This window comes from Melospiza melodia, chromosome 3 (genome assembly GCF_035770615.1).
Source record: "Melospiza melodia melodia isolate bMelMel2 chromosome 3, bMelMel2.pri, whole genome shotgun sequence".
Classification (NCBI taxonomy): domain Eukaryota; kingdom Metazoa; phylum Chordata; class Aves; order Passeriformes; family Passerellidae; genus Melospiza; species Melospiza melodia.
Genome location: NC_086196.1, coordinates 130,539,895 through 130,559,486, shown reverse-complemented (window position 1 = coordinate 130,559,486; position 19,592 = coordinate 130,539,895). Strand labels below are relative to the sequence as shown.

The following is a 19,592-nucleotide window of genomic DNA, read 5'->3' as shown; positions in this document are numbered from 1 at the left end:
GCAGCCCCAAAGCCGCTCACGCCGGGAGCCGGGGGCTGCTCTCCGCTGCGCTTTCGTTCCGGCCATGCAGTGCACACCTGGGCTGGGAAGTGAGAGGGCTGTGGGAGGAGAGTGCGGGGCAGGCTTCTCCACGGGCGCGCTAGATGGGAAAATACACTTTTTTTTTCTTTCCCCTCTGGTGGGAGAAAATACTACACCCGCCGGCGGATGGTTGTTGATTATTATTTCTCGCGGCTCCGCTGCGGCGCCGTGTACCGACTCTCTCACTCCAGGACTGCTCTTGTCTTCACAGAGAGAGGCTCCGGGGAAGTCACCCAGCGTCCTGGGAGGCAGCCCGCGGCCGTGCGCTTCGGCCCTCGGATTGACAACGGATCACGGGAAAAAACGGGATTACTATGACCCTCTTCCGAGGAGCTATTCTGCCCGCCATGAGTAGGAAAAAAGGCCAGAAATACATCGTTTGGTTGCTGTCTGGTGCCTCAACCTTCTAGCTTTTTTTTTTTTTTTTTTTTTTTTTTTTAATGCAGTCGCTTGGAGTGCTGAACTGCATTGGATAAATGCCTTCCCCATCTAATTGACTCTGCTTTTCAGAGTATATTTACTTTTTTTCTTTTTTTTTTTTATTATTTTTTAAAGAATATATTTACTCTTCAATGCTTGTTTGCATTTACGCAACAGAACGGTTTTTCTGAGTAATGGCCGCACTCAGAATCACAGCCTGATGCTCCGGAGAGATGAATTGCCGATGAGTTTCCCTTCCACCTTTGGATGAATCTCTGGAGTTTAAATTGTAGCAAGGAAGCGGGAAAAAACCAGGATGAAAGAGAAGTCCAAAAATGCTGCCCGGACTAGACGGGAGAAAGAAAACAGTGAATTTTATGAACTGGCTAAATTACTACCCCTGCCCTCCGCTATCACCTCTCAGCTGGACAAAGCATCCATAATCAGACTCACTACCAGCTATTTAAAAATGAGAGTGGTTTTTCCGGAAGGTAGGTGAGAATGCCTATTCGTCTCTATTTTCGTTCTGATCCAGATGTCATTTATCACTTTTACGGTGAAAAGAAAAAAAAAAAAAAAAAAAAAAAAAAAGAAAAGAAAATAATAAAAAAAGGAAAAGGTCAATCCTTTGGAGTGTGCTTAGAGACAGGGTGCCCTCCGCTGTCACTTTCCTCTGTTGTAAATACTTTCCCTTTAGCTCCTATGACAGGTTTGGTTGGAGACTTATGGTGCTTTTGTCAACACCTGAAGGCACTGAGCTCTGCTGCGTGTTCTGCTACAGCAAACCCGGGTTTCCTTTTACCCTAGACTTCCAGTCAAATGTTCATCCCCCACCAAGCTCACGCAAGGCCTAAGAGGGCATGATTCACCCCTATTTATAGTAATTCTGTGAGGGCGAGTTAGTATATGGGTAAATATTTACATAAGTCTATGCAAAGTCCTAAAGCCTCAGTTCGGCTCTCGAGGAAAGGTGCGGTGTACAGGTACAGGACACGCGTGCAGGCGTGCTCACACCCAGGCTAAATAAATAAGTCGAGCACAGTGAGTCACATCATGTGTGTGAGTGCGTTGTGTCTCGTTCTGAGGATCACCAGGGCACTTTGAGGGCTTTAATCGACCTCGGAAAATTTTAGCAGGAGTTTTGCACCCAGACGTATTCAATCCCGCTGACCACCCAGTGCGGCCCAGCCTAGACACGACTCTCCTCGACAGGCAACAGTAAACTTCACGTTGACTTCCACGGCAGCAACAGCCCGCCTGTCTAGCAAAAGAAAACTTTAGCGTCCTGAAGTGTCTCTTGCTTTTAAATAGTATCAGGATCTAAAGCGATTGTCTTTGGTCTTCTAGATCGGCTGCCAAGAAAAACAAACAGAACAAAGTTAAGAGAGTCAGAATAAAGTTCTTCCATGTTCTCGCTCTATTGATTTTATAAGACGTAGGGGGAAAAAAACTAAAAAAAAAAAATCACGAATCTTTTATTTAGATCAACTTGATGAAGTTATGATCTGCATGAAAGAAAACGTATCAAGAGGTTTTTGGGGTTTTTTTTCCCTGACCTAATATAAAATTCGCTGCATGTTTTGTTGAAAAGTGAGTGTACATAGAAAACAAGGTAATATGTCCCCACGAGTTTTCTGTAGCTGTATCTCGACTCGGTTGGCCTATATTTTTTACAAATTATGAGCATGTATATGACCTAGTTTTGTTTTGCTCTAGTTTTGTCTGATTTGGTGATTTGAGAGGTTTATAAATTTTTTTCCCCAGTTAAATATGTGGACTACTGGTACTAATTCTACTTTTTAAAATAAATACGCAATGTGGCAGTCATTTGGATGGGGGAGGTAATCTCACACCCCCTTCCCCGCCCCAGCTTACAGATGAACCTTTATACCTAAAGTCCACTGCAGTCATTTTCAATCCAGTGCATTTTACAGTGATTTCTTGAAATAACTTTCCATATCATCGAGTCACTTATAACCAAAGAAAGGGTTAAATGAAACCTTTAAAAATAATAATTAAAGTCTTCATCAATCCACTTTCTTCTTCTATTTGCTCTGCCACCTTGAAGATCATTATGCGGGACAATCCCCTGTTTCAAAGGAGACGGAGTTGTCCTTTATGCTGTCAGCGCATACTTTATAAAAATAAAGCTATTGCAAACCCTGATGCCCATGATGTTCCTAAAAGGATTATTAGCAATGATTTGTCAACTCCTGCGGTCTCAGTAGGCTACCTTTCTGCGTGATTTCGAGCAGGTCTCGTCAATTACTGGTGCCTATGTAGCGGGTTGTTTGATCAGAAGAAGCATATGGTGTTGCTTGTAGGCTGTGAGTAATCACGGGAAGAGAAGAATAGCTGATCCCCGTCCCTCGGTGGCAGCGCAGGATGCCTGAATGCCCTGGGGAACCGTGCGGCGAAGCGCGCCGGGGCCGGGGCCGCTGCCGGCCGCAGCAGATGCTAATTTGAGCGCGGAGGCAGCGGGGGCGGCTGAGCGGGGCTCGGGGGGCAGCGGAGCCTTCGCAGCCTCATTAAAGGCAAACTGCGCATTAGAAAGAAAGGCAGGGAGCAGGCTCGGAAGGGCTCGCCCCTCCGGGGCGCTGCCGCGGGAGGCCCGGGGCCGAGAGGGCTGCGGACCCACGGGGGACGGCCGCGCCCGCATCCTCAGGGCCGCGCATCCCTGCGAGCTGGGCACAAAGGCCGGAGAGCGGGAGCCGCAATGTGGCGCGGAGCAGGGAGGCTTCCCCGCTGTCCCACGCCGGCTCCCTCTCTCTCCCACGTACTTCCGAGGAGGCGGCGAGCGGAGAGCGGCGCCCGGCTCGGCCCCGGCCCTGCGGGTTTCCCTGCGCTCGCCCGCGCCGCTATTAAATACGAGCGAGGCGCCCACGAGCGGCCCCGGCGCTGCGCCTGTGCCTGGCCGGGCCGGAGCCGAGCCCGGGTGATTTTCCCCGGGACCCCGGGGGACGCAGTGGGCTCCGGGAACGCGGCGGAGCAGCTTGGGCTCCCGCTGCGGGTGTGCTTGTGCTTGTCCGGCTGGTATGAGTGTAGGGAGGCAAGGAAACGAGGGGCTATTCTGGTTTTCCAGTGCCTCCACCCAGAGGAAAAAAAAAAAAAAAACCCACCAACAAAACCATCGCTTCTCTGGGAAAGGAGAACAGGTAGTAGCAGCCAGGGAAATGACGCACGGAAAGGGCAATTCTTTCTGAACGGAGGAGGCAGGGCAGGGATGTTGGATGGATGTGCTGGGGCTCCTTTCGCTTGTATTTCCCTGGGGAGGAAAGCGATACATGCATAGGGACAGACCCGATGAGTTGGCCGAAACACTGGAGATGGGTGGTAGGAGGTACATTTAAAGAGATCTTGAAGGAGTCAGGGTAGAGAAACGTTGTCTCCGTAAGAGCGAGCTGCACTTTCAGAGTAACTCATATCCCCTCTCCCCGGTACAAGAGCGAATTTCCATCTGCCCATAGAGTGCTTACATAGAGTTGGTTGTAAATAATCACGTACAGAAAGATATACACTCCTCATCGCCGCGCACACGCGGGGCAGGGGACAGGGCGGAGAGAATCGGTGTGCGCTTGTCTGCATATTTTTGTGTCTGAAAGATCCCTATAGAGAAAGAAGGTGGGTAGATTTTGGGTTCATTTTGGAAACAAGAGTTTTCTGGGAAACGCCAGGAGAGTCACGCACTAAATAAGCACGTGGGGTTTCCTTCTTACCCCCAGACATCTAAACATAAGGCAGTGGCACTGGACAAACTTGACAAACCGAACAGAAATTTTGCTACGGGCTTTCTCTCGTAATGGTTGTGCAATTCTCACAAGTTATTGAAACGCTAGGGTTGTTCTTTCTGCCTCTAATTTCACTTCATTAGGTCTTCAGCTGATTAAACCTGCCAAGGACACAAGCGCAAGACGTAGATTTCTTGCATCGTTTCATTATTAAAACACTTCTTTTCAGGAGGAGAAAGCGTATAAGACCTATACTGCTTTTCGGTGATCAGACAGCTTCGGAAAGAGTGAATATCTGCTAATTTTCTGAGGACATTAAGGAAGAGATTTAAGGGTTGTTTGTTTGTTTTTTTAAAAGCGGAATTAATTAATTAACTCTTGATTCAAGGTTCATTATAAATAAATACAAATATTTTAATTTAAATCGCTAATGTAAGTAACGTGGACGCAAAAAATAGGTAGAAAAATCTCCATGATGTCAAAGGACTAAAAGACTTTTCCACCAAAAACGATGCGATCACTGGTACAATAGCGGGGTAATTTTTCACTGACCTTCGGCAGTATCCAGAAAGGAAGGGAGAAAAAAAATAGTAAAACCCAAACAAAAAAAAAAACAGGTGGCACAATAAATAATTTTTGTTTGGGTATTTTTTAGTTGGGAATGTTTTAAAGGTCCTATTCTCCATTCGCGCCCAGAGATGCAAAAGGAGGGTTTGCAGTCTGTCCTTAGTGGGAAGGGATCGTTTTGGCGCAGAGAGGCGTTTGCTTTTCGAGACAAAAGCAGAGACGCCGTTTACATAAACTTTCGCCGAATCAGGATGGTTAACATTTCAATATTGAAACCCTTAACCTTGTTTTATTTTAAAGGGGGAAGAGATCAACAGGAAAAAAAAAATCCGTTTCCCACGTGGATAGGTGATTTAATGCTGTTTTTCTTGCTGCAAAGGGAAATGATTGAGCATTAGGTTTCAATGTTTATTTTCTTACAGAAGTTTTTCTCATTTAAGCAGCAGTTTACTCTCCATGCTGAATCTCTGTTTAATTCCAGTTTTGATGTGAACTTAAAATGTGAAGAGCAGAACTAAACTACTAGCAGGATCGTTGAAAAAAAACCCCAGAGATTTATGTTTTAGAAGGAATACTTAATGAGAAGAGCGGGGGGAAAAAAATCGTATTTCTTTTGGAAACATACAACCGTTTTCACGTTGGAGAATATTTTTCAGCTTGCATATAAACTGCGTGTGCGTTGGCGCAAATCCTTCGAAATAAGGGCTACTTGAATTTGAGTCTTCTGGAGAAATGAATAAGTAGTTAGTGCTCGAAAATGCCCTGATTTTTTCCCCTCTTTCCAATTTGGACATGGTTCCGTTTGTTTGCATTTCAAAGCGCAATTCCGCTACCTCGTGTTTGCCAAAATCCTGGTTTTTCTTTCTATAGTGAAACAGCCTCAGCATTATTTCCACTACTATTTTCTTGACAGGGATGTTTGTTTAGTCAACAGGGTTTTTCCTTCCTGTTATTATTATTTTTATAAAGAAATAGGGATGCTAATTTATCTCTACTTCAAATGAATACGTGTGATTTACCGAGATAATAAATCTTTACAAAACCTTGCTAATGGCATCCGCAGGCAGTGGAAATGAGCAGCTTTTTCTTTCTTTCTTTTTTTTTTTTTTTTTTTTTTTTTTTTTAACATAGCTTATTCTATTCCATCTGAACCCTCCGACGGCGACCCAGTCCTTCACGGAAGCCTCATTTGGCCGAGATTTTGAGTTATCATTAACCACTGCCTGTTAAATTAACTGGGAAATCAGCTCTGTCTGGCGTTAGGCGATGGCAGAACGGAGCGCTGGCGGCAGACGATTTAATTAAATGGTTAATCGAATCAAGCTAATTCCTCGATACAACATCCAGTTGCCTTTTGGCTTGCCGGTGACTAGGACGTGCAGGTTCTGCTCCCGCGACTCCCGGAGCTGTTTGTCATTTCCCCTGGACAGAGAGAGAGAATGACCGCGTGGGCGATGGGGACGGAGCTGTCCTGTCTCCCTCTTCCCAAACAACTCCCGCGCCCCGCTTGTCCCTTGGTATTAAGGAGGCAGCAGTGCCGAGGGGCGGTGGGAGGCAGGAAAGGAGCTGCTTGAGGAGCCGCTCACAAGGTGACATTCTCGTCCTCCCTGTAGAGAGGCTTTGCTGGGCAGGTTGAACGAAGCCGCTGCCCGTGACCGGGCCGAGCTTCGTCGCCGTCCTGCCCAGCACGGAAGGGGCGAGCCCCGGGGCGGAGGTGACCGGGGGTCCCGCACCCCGCGCCCTTTGTGGGGTCAGCATCCACGGCGCCGGCGGGGGAGGGTTGAGCTGCTGCTCGTCCTTTTTTAATAACCATAAAGCGGCTCTTGAAAAGGGCAAAGAAAACGCAGCGAAACCAAAGCGTGCGGAGACGTCCCCGGGCCGCGGCCCCCGGGAGGCGGCGGAGAGACCCGGGAAAGCGGCGGCGGGGGCCGCTGCCCAGAGAGGGAGTTTTGAGCAACTCCTGGAAGAGAAACCCGCGATGGCCCTGCTGGGACCCGACTTAGGGAAGACTCCCTGCGGCTGCCCCGTCGGGCGGGCTCCCAGCGTTGTCCCACAGCAGCGGGCTGCCTCCAGGAGAGCCCCCCAAGCCTCTCCCTCTGCCCATCCACAGCAGCAGGAAAGAACTCCCTGCCTCCGGGGCTTCGTCTCCGAGCCAGCTTCCCTGGGCCTCGCCCGGCCGTGAGGGGCGGTGCGCCAGACAGGGCAAACGCCGGAGGGGTACCCAAGGGCTCGGAGGGAGTCAGCCTCAGGGTCTGGCCCCCAAAGAAGCGGCTCTGGAGCTCAGGGTGGGCTCTCCACTAGGTGTTTTTAAACGGGGGCGTCAAGTCGCCTGTTACAGTGAATCCGGATTGCGCTGAGGTTTCATGACTGCGAGCCCGCTGGGGAAATCGCCGTAACTGCTTTTAAAAGCCGGCAAATCAGCGCAAAGTAGATAAGGGCTTGCATCTTCTGGCCACCCCACCCCCACCGCCACCCCCGCCCCCCTTTGCTATTGCCAGACAAAGGACGGGGTCGAGATGGGCTCTGCGCTGCAGATGCTCACAGAGGGACAAGTAACCCGGAGATCAACCGGGGCCAAGGAGCTGCCCTGGCTTCTCGGAGTCTCATTTCCCTGCGCCTGCCTTCCTCCGTCTTTGTCTAGATCAAATTAGAAACGATTCAGGAATCTCTTCCCCCTTCTGTGGGACAGAGGATCTTCTTGAAACAGTATCGCCACTGGGTAGGGACGGTGCCCACCCAGCCCCTGGTTCCATTGGCTGTCGACATCAAGGCTTGCATCAATCAAAAGATGAGGGGAAGGCAGGACAGGAGCGGGGCAGCGCGGCGCGGCAGGTCTGGCTGCGCGCCCGGCCTGGGGCACAGGCTGGCGGTGCGGAGCGGCTCTCAGCGCCGGCGGTGGGCGCGGCTGGGTGGGAGAAGGCATTTCACAGGGACCCGCCTTTGTAGGAGCCCATGAAACCGATGGACATGCTTTTTGATGTGGAAAGCACAGTGGCTTTCCACTGGAGAGTGCTGAGAGAAACGATGAATCAGCACGCTCGCTCCGCGCAGGTTCCGCGCACTATAGGTGAAGGCTGTTGCGTAACGATGAGTGATAGTCTGCATAAAATACTTTTCTTTTCTCTTCTTTAAAAAAAATAATTCTTTTTTGCTTATTTTCTTTTTTGCCTTTCCCTTCCCCCCTCACAACAGCAGACAATATCTCGTGGCACAAATAGTTTCTCTTCTCAGGAAAAAAAGTTCATCGAGTGAAAGAGATTGTTAAATAGGAGGAAGAGTTTTTTAGGCAGGAGCATATAATCCATATTTTGGCAAGAGTATCAAATTCATTCTGAAATAAAAGCTCGATCCATTTTTTAAAAAAATATTTTTCTGCTTGAATAACACAGCTGGGTGATGCCTTGAGCTTATGTTAGACGGTTGCTCATCATTCATTCGCCAAGAACTGACCTAAACGGTGCCTGTGGGATTAGGTCAATTTTAGTGGATCTACTTCGCCTCATTTGGTTACTAATTGGTTTCTTGTTTTATAAATCGAAATCTCATTTTCAGGAAATTACAAAACCCATGCAGCCAGTCCATGGAGGTAATCCGTGAGTCGGGGGTATTTAAATGGAAATGGTTCTACAATGCATCAAGTATTAAGCAAGAGTAAAACTTCCCCTCTATTTCCAAATGAAATGTGATCTCGCTAGCTCCTTAGATCCATAATAGATACATCCCTTCTAAGGCTACTTATGTAAATATGATAAACCAGACCGCCGTGGGGGAGGGGCCGCAGGGAAGAAAGCAAATTTTATCTGCTAAGGTTAATGTGGCATAACTTGGAAATCTTCCAAAATAGATTATGTTTTGCTTTGTCTTCGGCCACTTTAGCTGGGAAAATCCTTTGCCTAAAAACGATTTAGTTATCCTTCTTCTCACAAAGCTGCTTGTTTCTATTCCAAAGCTATTATGCTGTTGGCTCTCCAAATTACAAGAGAATCTTTAGATCTTGTTTCCAAGCATAATCCTGGAGCAAAAGGGAGAGCTGATTTCCTTGTTTTGTTTTAAATAGACAATCAAAGGATTTGCAGAATTTTCTGCGGTAGGTCAAGTGCAAGAAATCACAGTTTGCCCCCTCGATAAAAGGAAATTGGATGTTAAAGGGAATAGACGGAGGTGGATGGGAGGGAAAATTAGTGGAGGGGGCTTTCTCTTATAATCTTTGAAAACAGTATTTAAGGGGCATCAGGAGAGGCAGTCGATTTGGGAGAGGCTGGGATTGGCAACGTTTAGAAAGAGTCTCCGACTTGAAAGTACTGAAAACATCTGGGCAGCACAAAGGATCGTCTCATGTGACAGGATTTGAAAAAGCCGGTTCAGGTAGACAAGTGAAAACGTTTAATTATAAACCATGAGCCGACAGAGCCCAGCAGCGCGGGGTTTCCACCTGAAACATACAGAGGAGCTCAGTGCGCCGTGAAGAACCGCCTTCCCGAGGGAGGTTAACCTGCAATGCCCGTGAGCTGTTCATTAACCCGCTGGGGTCGGGTTATTTTCCCTTTTAGGAGAAGAATAATTAGAACCGTAAACTTAGATTAATAAGCAACTTAAATCATAGGCGGGCAGTGCAGATTTAGTCTTGAATAAAGAAACCTGTCACTCAGATTTCCCTCCGGGTGGGGGACGTGGCAAGGAGCCAGCTCAGCGCTCACGGGCCATCCCGGCTCCCCAGCAAGGAAACCTTCGAGGAGTTCGGGAAAAACAAATATACCGTGGGGTTTTCTCTCTTTTCCTGGAAGCTGTGTAAAATTTGCCAGCTCCTTCCTGATACAGGGGGCGGAGGTGATCCTCCATCCTCGCGGCTGGCTCCCCCTTAGTTGGCGTGGAGGAATTAATGGGAAGGAGCCTGTTTCTGACTGGCGACCTGCTACATGCTGATGCTGCAGGATGAGGGACGGGCCAGGGAGAATCTCCTGCCTCTGTAGGGCTGTGAAGTTAAGTTAGAAGGAGAAAAGTGTAGGGGTGGTGAAGTTGTTGTGAAGAGGCAGAGGAGGAAGGGGGAGAAGGAAGCGAAAGGCGGGGACGAGCGGGGCGCACGGCTCGGGCGGTGGGGAGGGCGCGCAGGGGCCGCGCTGGGATGCCCCGTTCAAAGAGCGCGGGGAAATCGTTAGCTCGGCTCGGACCGGCAAAGAGCCGGGTGAGGCCTCTCAATAGCGAGGGATGCCCGCGACTGCCTGCTGCCAGCACCCCGTCTGTTTGCCTCGAAATAACTGGAAAACGAGGCCTTGCCTTTCCCGAACCCGCACTGCGGGAGTGAGCACATCCCGCCGGCTCGGGTCCCCTTGCTACCTGCACCCCAGCCATCGATCGGGATTTGTAGGTTTCCCCTCCGTTTTGCTCTATATTACTGCTAGTGCGTGTCGGAGTGAGACTTATTTCATGGCACAAGCCTCAAAGGTTTTAAGTGACCCGTTTAAATTATTTCAGCAACAACACCGTGAAAAGACATCGTCCATGAATAGCTTTACTCCGGTGAAGTAACTTCCACATGGCTTTTATTACTGCTCACTTTGCATAGGAGAAAACAAGATGCGTGTAAAACATAAAAAGATTAATTTCTGGAATAGGCTCTACAGAGGCACATCACCCCTCCCTGCAGCGGGAGCCATCCCGCCCACCGGAGCAGCAGGAAGAGAGATGGAAGGGATAGAGGTGAATCCTGGAGGCAGACTTGGTGGGGCAGGAGGGAGGGCGGTCCGTGCCGTTGGACAGTGACGAAAACCTCGAGGTTAGGATGCTTCCCCTGAAGTTCAAGGGGGAAAGTTCCCAGTAGCCGAAAGCAGCACTGAAAAGCACTTGGATCTGGCATGCTGTTATACTTAGGTCTTAAAAGTTAACTTTACCGTTAACTCAAAATAACTATTCAGGTATTTTTCTCTCTGAGGAATTAGATATTGAAAAAAAGAAAAAGCACAAATGAGGCTTTTATCCACAACGAAGTCACATCTAGTTTTCCAAAGATTGTATGTATGTATGTTTCAGAGTGTACACAAGGAAAAAATGTTCCCCCCCCCCCCACCCCTCACCCCATCAGGCCCACACGAGTCAATTTTTCATCTCCTGACCTTACTTTCCTTTTTTATTTGTCTTTTTTAAATAATAGGACTTGGAGAAGCCTGGGGCCACTCCAGTCGAACCAGCCCACTGGATAATGTTGGACGGGAATTGGGATCCCACCTTTTGCAGGTACTGGTCTGGAAACGACAGGCATATGGTATTAATGATTAAAGAAATAATTCCCTCTTCTGAGCTTTCAATTGCCACCTTGACTAATTTTTAACCGTTCAAGTGTTTAATAGAAAGGTAGGCAGGAGGGGAACCACTTCAGAAATGCAAACCACTTTGATTCAGTGTCGTGTGTTTTATTGGTGGCTTGGTCCCTCTGGGTCCTTTGCCTCAGAATCATCTAACACTGCGTCCACAGAGAGGGATCTGCAGTGTGTCCCAGCGTGCCAGAGACACAGGAGCACGACTGTTCCCCAATTTATTAACAAGGTGACACACATCATCAATGTTGTGAAGCCCAGAGGGGTGTGGCAAGGAGAGGCTCAAGCGACAGGTTAGGGACGGCTGTTCGGGACAGAAGGGCTCAGCGGGCACCCACACTAGCAGAGACACAAATCAGGGAGGACAGATCTGAAAACTCACAGCGCTCTGAAATACTAAAGAATATTAGTGATGACCATCACCACGTATTTCTGGTGGAACCGTGTGGCCTTTGGAGAGCCTATTCTGCTCTTGCTACACCCAGAAGTCCCGTCTGTGTCTGCTGAAATGTACCTGACTAATTGTCTTATTTACACTGTGGAGAGTTTTAAATTCTCTTTGATCGCCTAAATTCTCCTTATAAAATTGGCAAGTACTAAACCTCCGTGACATTTGAAATAGGATAGAGGTATTTGGGATTTCTGGGACCCCCATATTTATCACCAGATAGCCAGGACCTCTTCTTTAATACTTTCAAGGCACTTTCAAGTTGTTACTTTTGAGCTCGGCCCCTCTGAGAAGTGGGTTGTATCTCAGGGGTCCAGGAGCTTTAGAGGGATTCTTGTCTAAGATTTGCCCATTTCCTTCCAACTTTTTGAATAATCAGAGCCTGAACATCGATGCCTGTTTGCTAAAATAAATCAGAGGTTCAGGTATATAATGGGTCTATCTATTAATTTAATTATATTCCCTACCCTTTTCTGCAGACTTTGGACGGTTTCATATTTGTTGTGGCTCCGGATGGCAAGATCATGTACATCTCGGAGACTGCCTCGGTGCACCTGGGCTTGTCGCAGGTACGCTGGGGGGCCTGCTGGCCCCCGTGCTGCCTGAACCACCCCCGCGACTGACAGGAGAGGGTGCGCGGTGCCGGCCAGGAGCCCCCCTACTCCTCCTCCTCCTCTCTCACAGGTAGAGCTGACCGGCAACAGCATTTACGAGTACATCCACCCCGCCGACCATGACGAGATGACGGCGGTGCTGACGGCGCACCAGCCTTACCACTCGCACTTCGTGCAGGGTAAAGCACACAGCCCCCGCCCCCGCGGCCGCGTAGGGAGCCGCGCAGAGCCCGCGGAGCCCCTGGCTCACCCCACCTCTGCCTTTCCCCCTTCCCAGAGTACGAGATCGAGAGATCCTTTTTCCTGAGGATGAAGTGCGTCCTGGCCAAGAGGAACGCGGGCCTCACCTGCGGTGGCTACAAGGTGCGTTCCCGCCGCCAGATTCCCCCTTCCCCCCGCACCAGCCTGCCCGTGTCCCTGTGCCGGCAAGGCTGCGAAAATGGGGAGAGAAGAGGGGGTGAGACCTCTTCTCGCGGGGGTTTTCCCAGCCCAGGGCTCTTTCATGTGGTCCACTTCTCTCAGAGTTTCAGGTTGAAGAGTACAAACCACAAAACCAAACCCAAGCAATCGATCTCCCCTTGGTGTTTGTTTGTGGGCTTTTTTTAGCTTTTTTTTTTTTTTAATTATTATTTTACTGTTTGAACTAAACCTCGCACAACCTCTGATGTTCACAGCGACAGCTTTCAGGTGATAAAAACGGAGCCCTGGTTAATTTATTTCTTAATCAGGTAATCCGTTAGCTGCAGAGGCAGCTCCCCCAGTCAAGGGTTTTGACCAGGTGCTTCACAGGATTCTGCTTGGGGCTCCTCAGTAAGGACAGCCCTGCGCTGTCTCTCAACTCCTCGCTGCTTTGTCAGCCGCACGACGCCGAGGAGGGGGTTGCACCCATAACCCAAGGAGATGTCGTGTCACGATATACCATAGACCAAGAACACCTGCTGAACCCCAAGAAGAACCATCTTAGTAATAGAGAAGTAAGAGTAGAAGTGGGCAGCAGTTGTCTGCAAGGATACGTTTAGGAGATATACTTAAATCAAAGGTACATTTTGGCGGTGGATTGCGCCTGCTCCATCCATATAACAGAGGCATCTTACACATGTGACAGATGCACACATGTAAGCCCTTTCTCACGCGCATACACTCTTCATTACAAAGTCGTAACTGGATTGGCAGTTCCGCGTCTCTCCTTTTCAGAAGAATAATAAAAGCGCAGTTAGGAGGTGGGCCAAAAACCACTTAAGCCAGTGGGAAAAAAAAATCTTGTTGACTCTAATGGGCCTTAGATCGACGCTGAACTCTACTATGGGAAAAAAACCCCCTCAATCCCGACAGAACCGCAGAAAACTCCCAGACGGTGTCGCTTTGCCAGGGCGGAGACGCAGGTCAGCGGCTCCCGCGGGTCCCGCACCCGCACCTCACCGGGATGGGGGGAATTGTCCGGGCCCTCTTCGTGGGGAGGGACTCAGCACGCCCTTCCCCGCTACTGAATAGCCGCCAACCTTTCCTGTGTCTCCGGCAGGTGATTCACTGCAGCGGGTACCTGAAGATCCGCCAGTACAGCCTGGACATGTCCCCCTTCGACGGCTGCTACCAAAACGTTGGCTTGGTCGCCGTGGGCCACTCGCTGCCGCCCAGCGCCGTGACGGAGATCAAGCTCCACAGCAATATGTTCATGTTTCGGGCCAGCCTAGACATGAAGCTCATATTCTTAGATTCCAGGTAGAGCTGGGCTTATTTCCAAATCTATTCCCCTAGCCCGCCCCTTCTTCCCCAGGTCTCCTCTCCTCTCCTCTCACCCACTTACATTTGCTGCTTATGTCTCTTGCAGGGTAGCTGAGCTAACAGGTTACGAGCCCCAGGATCTGATAGAGAAGACCCTTTACCACCATGTCCATGGCTGTGACACCTTTCACCTGCGTTGTGCACATCACTTGTGTAAGGAGATGGTCTTCTTTAAAACCCTGCCCCCATCCTGTCCCTTTTCAGAAGGACTTTGGGGTTTCTGGGATTTACCTCTAGGTCGGCTCGTGAAAATCCAGCTCTCTGGAGGGCAGAATAAGCAAAATATTCTTCAGGTTTTAGTGAAACAAGGTTAGATAGAGACTGAACTCTGGACGCAGGTGGCAAACGGAGGGGATTGGGAATGAAAGGATATTTTCCATCCTTTTTTTTTTGGTTGTAAGACTGCCCTGCACAAATCTCAGGCGCTATTGTCTCTTCAAATTCGTGTTAGGAAAGCCCTTTTTTTCCTGCTCTAAAAAGCCATACCAGTGAAATATCAATACTTTTATTTCACTTCCACCAAGTCTCACAAACCTTATCTGTATATCTAATTTCGACTGCAGTAGTGAGCCCGATCCGGCGAGATGTACTTTATTCTATTTTGATATCACAATGACATTAATACACGGATAGATGAATAGAAAGAATACCAACTTCCGGTAAGTTTCCTTACAGAGAAGGTAACGAGAAGAGATAAAACTCAAAGACAGATTTATAGAACAAAATCTCCATGATGATACTTCAGGATGGGGTTGTGCGGGGTTTGGTTGCCGTAGACGACCACACACACACACTCCCCCCGGCCCTACCAATCTCCCCTATTAGCCTGTGATAACGATCTCAGGTACTGAGATAAGCCCTGCCTGGGGGCTCCACCACCCTTGTCCGTATGTACCGCTGAGAGGTTTCTAACCCCTCCGGCTAAGAGGTTCCTAACCCCTCTGGTCGCCCACAGGGCTCCGGGGGGAGTGTGCGCCTCCTCCCGGGGCTGATCAAACCGCAGGCGGGAGCCACGTTGAGGCTCTCCTCGCTTTGTCCCCGCAGTGCTGGTGAAGGGCCAAGTGACCACCAAGTACTACCGCTTCCTGGCCAAGCACGGCGGCTGGGTGTGGGTGCAGAGCTACGCCACCATCGTGCACAACAGCCGCTCCTCCCGCCCGCACTGCATCGTCAGCGTTAACTACGTGCTCACGTAAGTCAGCCCGGGGCCGCTCCTGCGGCGGGGACCGGCCGGGACCGAGCACCGGGCGGGCACCTGCGGGCGCGCCCCGCTCTGCTCGGCCGGGGCCGCTCCTCCCTCCCTGCCTTCCTCCTTCCCTCCTTCCCTCCCTCCTTCCCTGCCGCCGCCTCCTCTCCCCCTCCCCTCGCCGCCGCACTGACCAGGGCAGGCTCTCCAGGTCTGCTAGGAAACACATTGTGCGCTTTCATCCAGATGAAGGGTTTCCCGTCTGCCTGTTTCAGTCTCCTTCGAGAGAGGAAAAGATTTAGAGGTTTGTCACCCACATATTTTGCTGCCCCCCCCCCTTTTTTTTTTTTTTTTTTAGTTAAATGCACCCAGCATTAAATAAAATTTAATGCGGCGTAAAAGAAGTAAAAGAAAAGGCTTCCACGTACGGAGTTATTTATACTCAACAAACAGGACATCTGTTTTTCTTTTCAAAAATCTGGGGTTTGAAGTTCTTAATTTCATCCAGAGTCTCTATCAAAGCTCGGAGATTTCTTTTTTGTTCTTGGAGAGCGATCCTTACAGTGAACCACAAAGAAAGTTGGTGACCAGAAGGGTCAGTTGAACTTAAAAATATATTAAAATTAAATAGGAAAAGAAATCAGAGTAAGGGCTGAGATACCATATATCTCGATACATCTCCCCGCGTTTTGGAATGGCTGGGTTGTGCCCCAGCTATCCTGCTTGTACTGAAACACAGAGGCCCAGTGAAGGAAGGGAAGCTCGGCTGGACTGTTTTTAAGTGTTTTCATGGTAGTTATTACTGTCCCCTCTGGACATGGCAGTAGCTGTTGCCAGCAGCACTGATGCTTCATTAGGATCATAGGACCAGTGGGGCCTGTGGTCCTTCATTGATCCTTGGGACTGAATATTCCTCAATTCTGCCTTTTTTTTTTTTCCTGTCTCTGGAGACAAATGTAGATATTGGAAGCATCTGAGAGGCACAACTCTCCCCTTTCCTAAAAGAAATGGTGGCAGCATCATGATCTTGCCATCATGGCTTTGGTGCGTGCGCAGGTGGAAAGTGGTTTGGTAGCCCAGTTTAAGGAGTGCTTCCCAAAATGAAATGGCTCAACCATGGCTCTGGTCATGTGTGGAGGGGCTGCTGGTGGAGTGGGAAGGTGCTGCAGATCACAGCACCTGCACTTTCCAGGGCATAATCCCTTTGCTATGTAAGGTGATAACGGGTGTCGTGTTCTAAGATGGGACATTGCACCTGCATGAAAATACATACATTTTGGTCAGCGACCTGCTATAGTCAGTAAACTGCAATTCCCCTTTAAAAAAATTTATTTTACTCTATTCAATATGGAGTGTCATTTCCTCAGTAAGGATGAGTATCAGCAGAGATGTTATCACTTCTGTTCTAACTATTCTGCACATTTTTATGTCCTTTTCCCTATACCAGTCCCTCTCTGTATTTTTTGTGGTTTATGCTTCCCAGTTAAGTCCAAGCACCTGCTTTGGGTGAACGGGGAGCAACAAAGACAGAAGTTTGTGCATTGTAATGCTAAGAAAAAAGGAACCCCAAGGCAACTAGCATGTTGGACTGGTTTTAGCTCCAGAAACGCTACGGTTTTCTATGATAATTTGAGATTACCAGTCGTTTCCCTCTTCTTTAATCCCCAAAGCGTGAACATCACTCATGGAATTCAACCTCAAATGATCCGAGTTGAAACGAAGCACCCCAGCGGACCTGCTGAAAGCACAGCTGGGCATCTGGCAGGATCTGTCCCTGGCTTGCCATGGCACGGGAATTTCAGGCTGGCATGGCAAGCAGGGAGTGCCATGGTTCGCTGTGGGGGCTCAGACAAACTCATCAGAGCTGTGCCCCAGCACTGTGACAGGTTGTACCGTGTGCCGGTACACATGTGCCATGTGCTGTCAGCCCCCGGCTGTTCGTGCACCTCCACAGCCCCGCTGCTCCTTCACCCGCGGGGGCGGCCCCCGGACAGGCCCCGAGTGTCCTGACAGCCCCTGAGTGTCCCGACAGCCCCTGAGCGTCCCGACAGCCCCCGGAGCGTCCTGACAGCCCCCGAGTACCCTGACAGCCCCTGAGTGTCCCGACAGCCCCTGAGCGTCCGGACAGGCCCTGAGCATCCTGACAGCCCCTGAGTGTCCCGACAGCCCCTGAGTGTCCCGACAGCCCCTGAGCGTCCGGACAGGCCCCGAGTGTCCTGACAGCCCCCGAGTACCCTGACAGCCCTCGAATGTCATGACAGGCCCTCAGCCCCCGAGCGTCCTGACAGGCCCCGAGTGTCCCGACAGCCCCTGAGCGTCCGGACATCTCCCGAGCGTCCTGACAGCCCCCGAGTACCCTGACAGCCCTCGAAGGTCATGACAGGCCCTCAGCCCCCGAGTGTCCTGACAGCCCCTGAGCATTCGCGGCTCCGGGTTCCGGCAGGAATCCCCGGCAGTCCGGGAGCTGCGCTCGGAGTGCCCCATCACTCTCCTCCCCGCCTCCCAAAACGGCCCCGCAGGGAGGACGATTTCCCCCTCAGGAGCTCTACCCTAACAGGGTGACCCCTTCTCTGCTGCTGATTTATAGGAGGAGGCAGAGTCTTTACGCTTTGGTGCATGTATATGGATTTTCAGAACCTGCTTGCGGCCAAATTGACGCGTGGGAGGGCTATAGCTGTGCTTTCAAGATTTCCCTTAGAGAATGAAATTACACCACAGGGCAATTTCCTTATGCCTTGGTGTAAATCTCCAAGTCTCTCCTTGCACTCTTGGCTGAATTGCCTTGAGTGTGAAGGACGGCAGGAGGGCAGAGAGGGAGCCAGGCTGGCTAAAGTAGGGATGCTGAAACTTGGGAGGTCCAGCACTGGCTGCAGCAACTGCTGTGTGCTGCTGACAGCTGCAATGTAGACACTGCCACTACATAAAAATCTAGTTTTGATATGCTCAGGTCCTCAAGGTCTCATTGAGCCTGGCTGGCTCTTCACTAGGGCTCTGCAGAAGAGATTGCATTCTGCTTACTTCTGCAGCAGGACTGCCACTGCTGAAATTGCTGCCCTGCCTCCAAGAGATGGGTGTAGCTTCCACTGAATAATTAGATTATTATTATTATCATCATCATCATCATCCTTATTCTTCTTGGGCTAGCCAGCCATTCAGAAAATATATGTGAAGACCAGGCCCTTCCATTTGCCAGGTGACTGTGAGCACAGAAAGGTCTGGTTTTGAAAAACTGAGATGAAGTCAGCCTCTGAAACAAATAACTTGAGGAGGAGGGAACGGTTAGGGGTAGGCTGATGGTGGCAGAGTTGGCCAGGGGGAAGCTGAACTCCCACCTAGAGCAGGCTTAATTGTCTTAATGAGCTATTCAGAGTCAGCAGTATCACTCAAACGAGGAAGGCAAGTGGGGAAGATATAGAGGAAAATGTGAGGTTACAGGGACTTGTGGTTTTCCTCTGGTATGAGGTAGGCTCTACTGCAGGAGGGCTGGATGGAGGTCCTGTAGCACTCAAAATCTCCAAGTGTTCAATATATTTTATGCCAGTATGAATCTCATAGAAACTGCTGTTCTTTAAGGATGACATTGGATTTTTCCAGCAAATCAAGAGAGTCTGAGATGAGCAGTCTGTGTGTGCCCTCCTGTGCTTTTCCCACCTGGCAGCAGGTGTGTGGCAGAGCCCCTGGTGCAGGTCCTGGCAGAGGGACAGGAGTGGGTGTACCCACTGCAGCCAGGTTGTCTTATAAACCCAGGAGACAAAAACATGCTTCCAAAAGAGAAATACAAACCTTTCCATACAGACTCTTTCATGTTTAAGATGAGGAGAAAGCAAAAGAGGTGCAAATTAGTGCTTTTGAGTTTTGAAATAATCGATTTGCAATCCCACACATTTGAGGTTGCAGGGTAGAACTTGAAAGGTGAGATGGCTGCTGTTGAAAAATCATTTGAATATAGGAAATTTTGGTCTTTTTAGCGGGCTAATCAGAGAAGGAGTCATAAGTTTTGGAAGATGCAGTGCAAGTTCTTGGCCTGCTAAGTCTCTGGACCTCTCACACAGTAATTCTTCACTTAGGTAAAACCCCACGTTTGTTTTTTTTTTTTTTGTTTTGCTTGGCCATGGGATAAGGAGCTTTTTCTCACTATTGAGAGGAACCTGCGTTCTCTGTTTTGGAAAAGAGCAGATACTGAGTGCTATGTACCCAGCTCCCCTGGGTAAGAGTGATGATGAAAAAGAAAAAAGATGAGAAAGATTTTATGGAAAGAAGGCCCACGCATATCCCAGTTAAGAAAATTAAAAAGAGGTGATTTTATATCTTCCATAAATCTCAAGTTTTGAGAACATGAATGCAAGGTTTGAGAACTAATGCTTGCAGTAAGTATATATGCTGAAATAAATAATCATGGTGGCAATGGAAGGTGATTTTTTTGTCTAATAGGAGTGTATAAAAAGTTAATATAAA

The 19,592-nt window shown here is 49.3% G+C and overlaps 1 protein-coding gene across 1 annotated transcript in view; it reads left to right on the top strand.

Annotated features, from left to right (window-relative positions):
• Positions 1-633: 633 nt before the first annotated feature.
• The window catches only part of SIM1 (SIM bHLH transcription factor 1), a 51,268-nt gene continuing 32,309 nt past the window's right edge, over positions 634-19,592 (top strand). The window contains exons 1-8 of the mRNA XM_063153069.1: positions 634-992; positions 10,945-11,027; positions 12,035-12,124; positions 12,240-12,348; positions 12,447-12,532; positions 13,689-13,888; positions 13,998-14,104; positions 14,996-15,143. Of these exons, the coding sequence (XP_063009139.1) occupies positions 818-992; positions 10,945-11,027; positions 12,035-12,124; positions 12,240-12,348; positions 12,447-12,532; positions 13,689-13,888; positions 13,998-14,104; positions 14,996-15,143 (998 nt within the window). The 5' untranslated portion in view covers positions 634-817. The remainder of the gene's footprint in view (positions 993-10,944; positions 11,028-12,034; positions 12,125-12,239; positions 12,349-12,446; positions 12,533-13,688; positions 13,889-13,997; positions 14,105-14,995; positions 15,144-19,592) is intronic.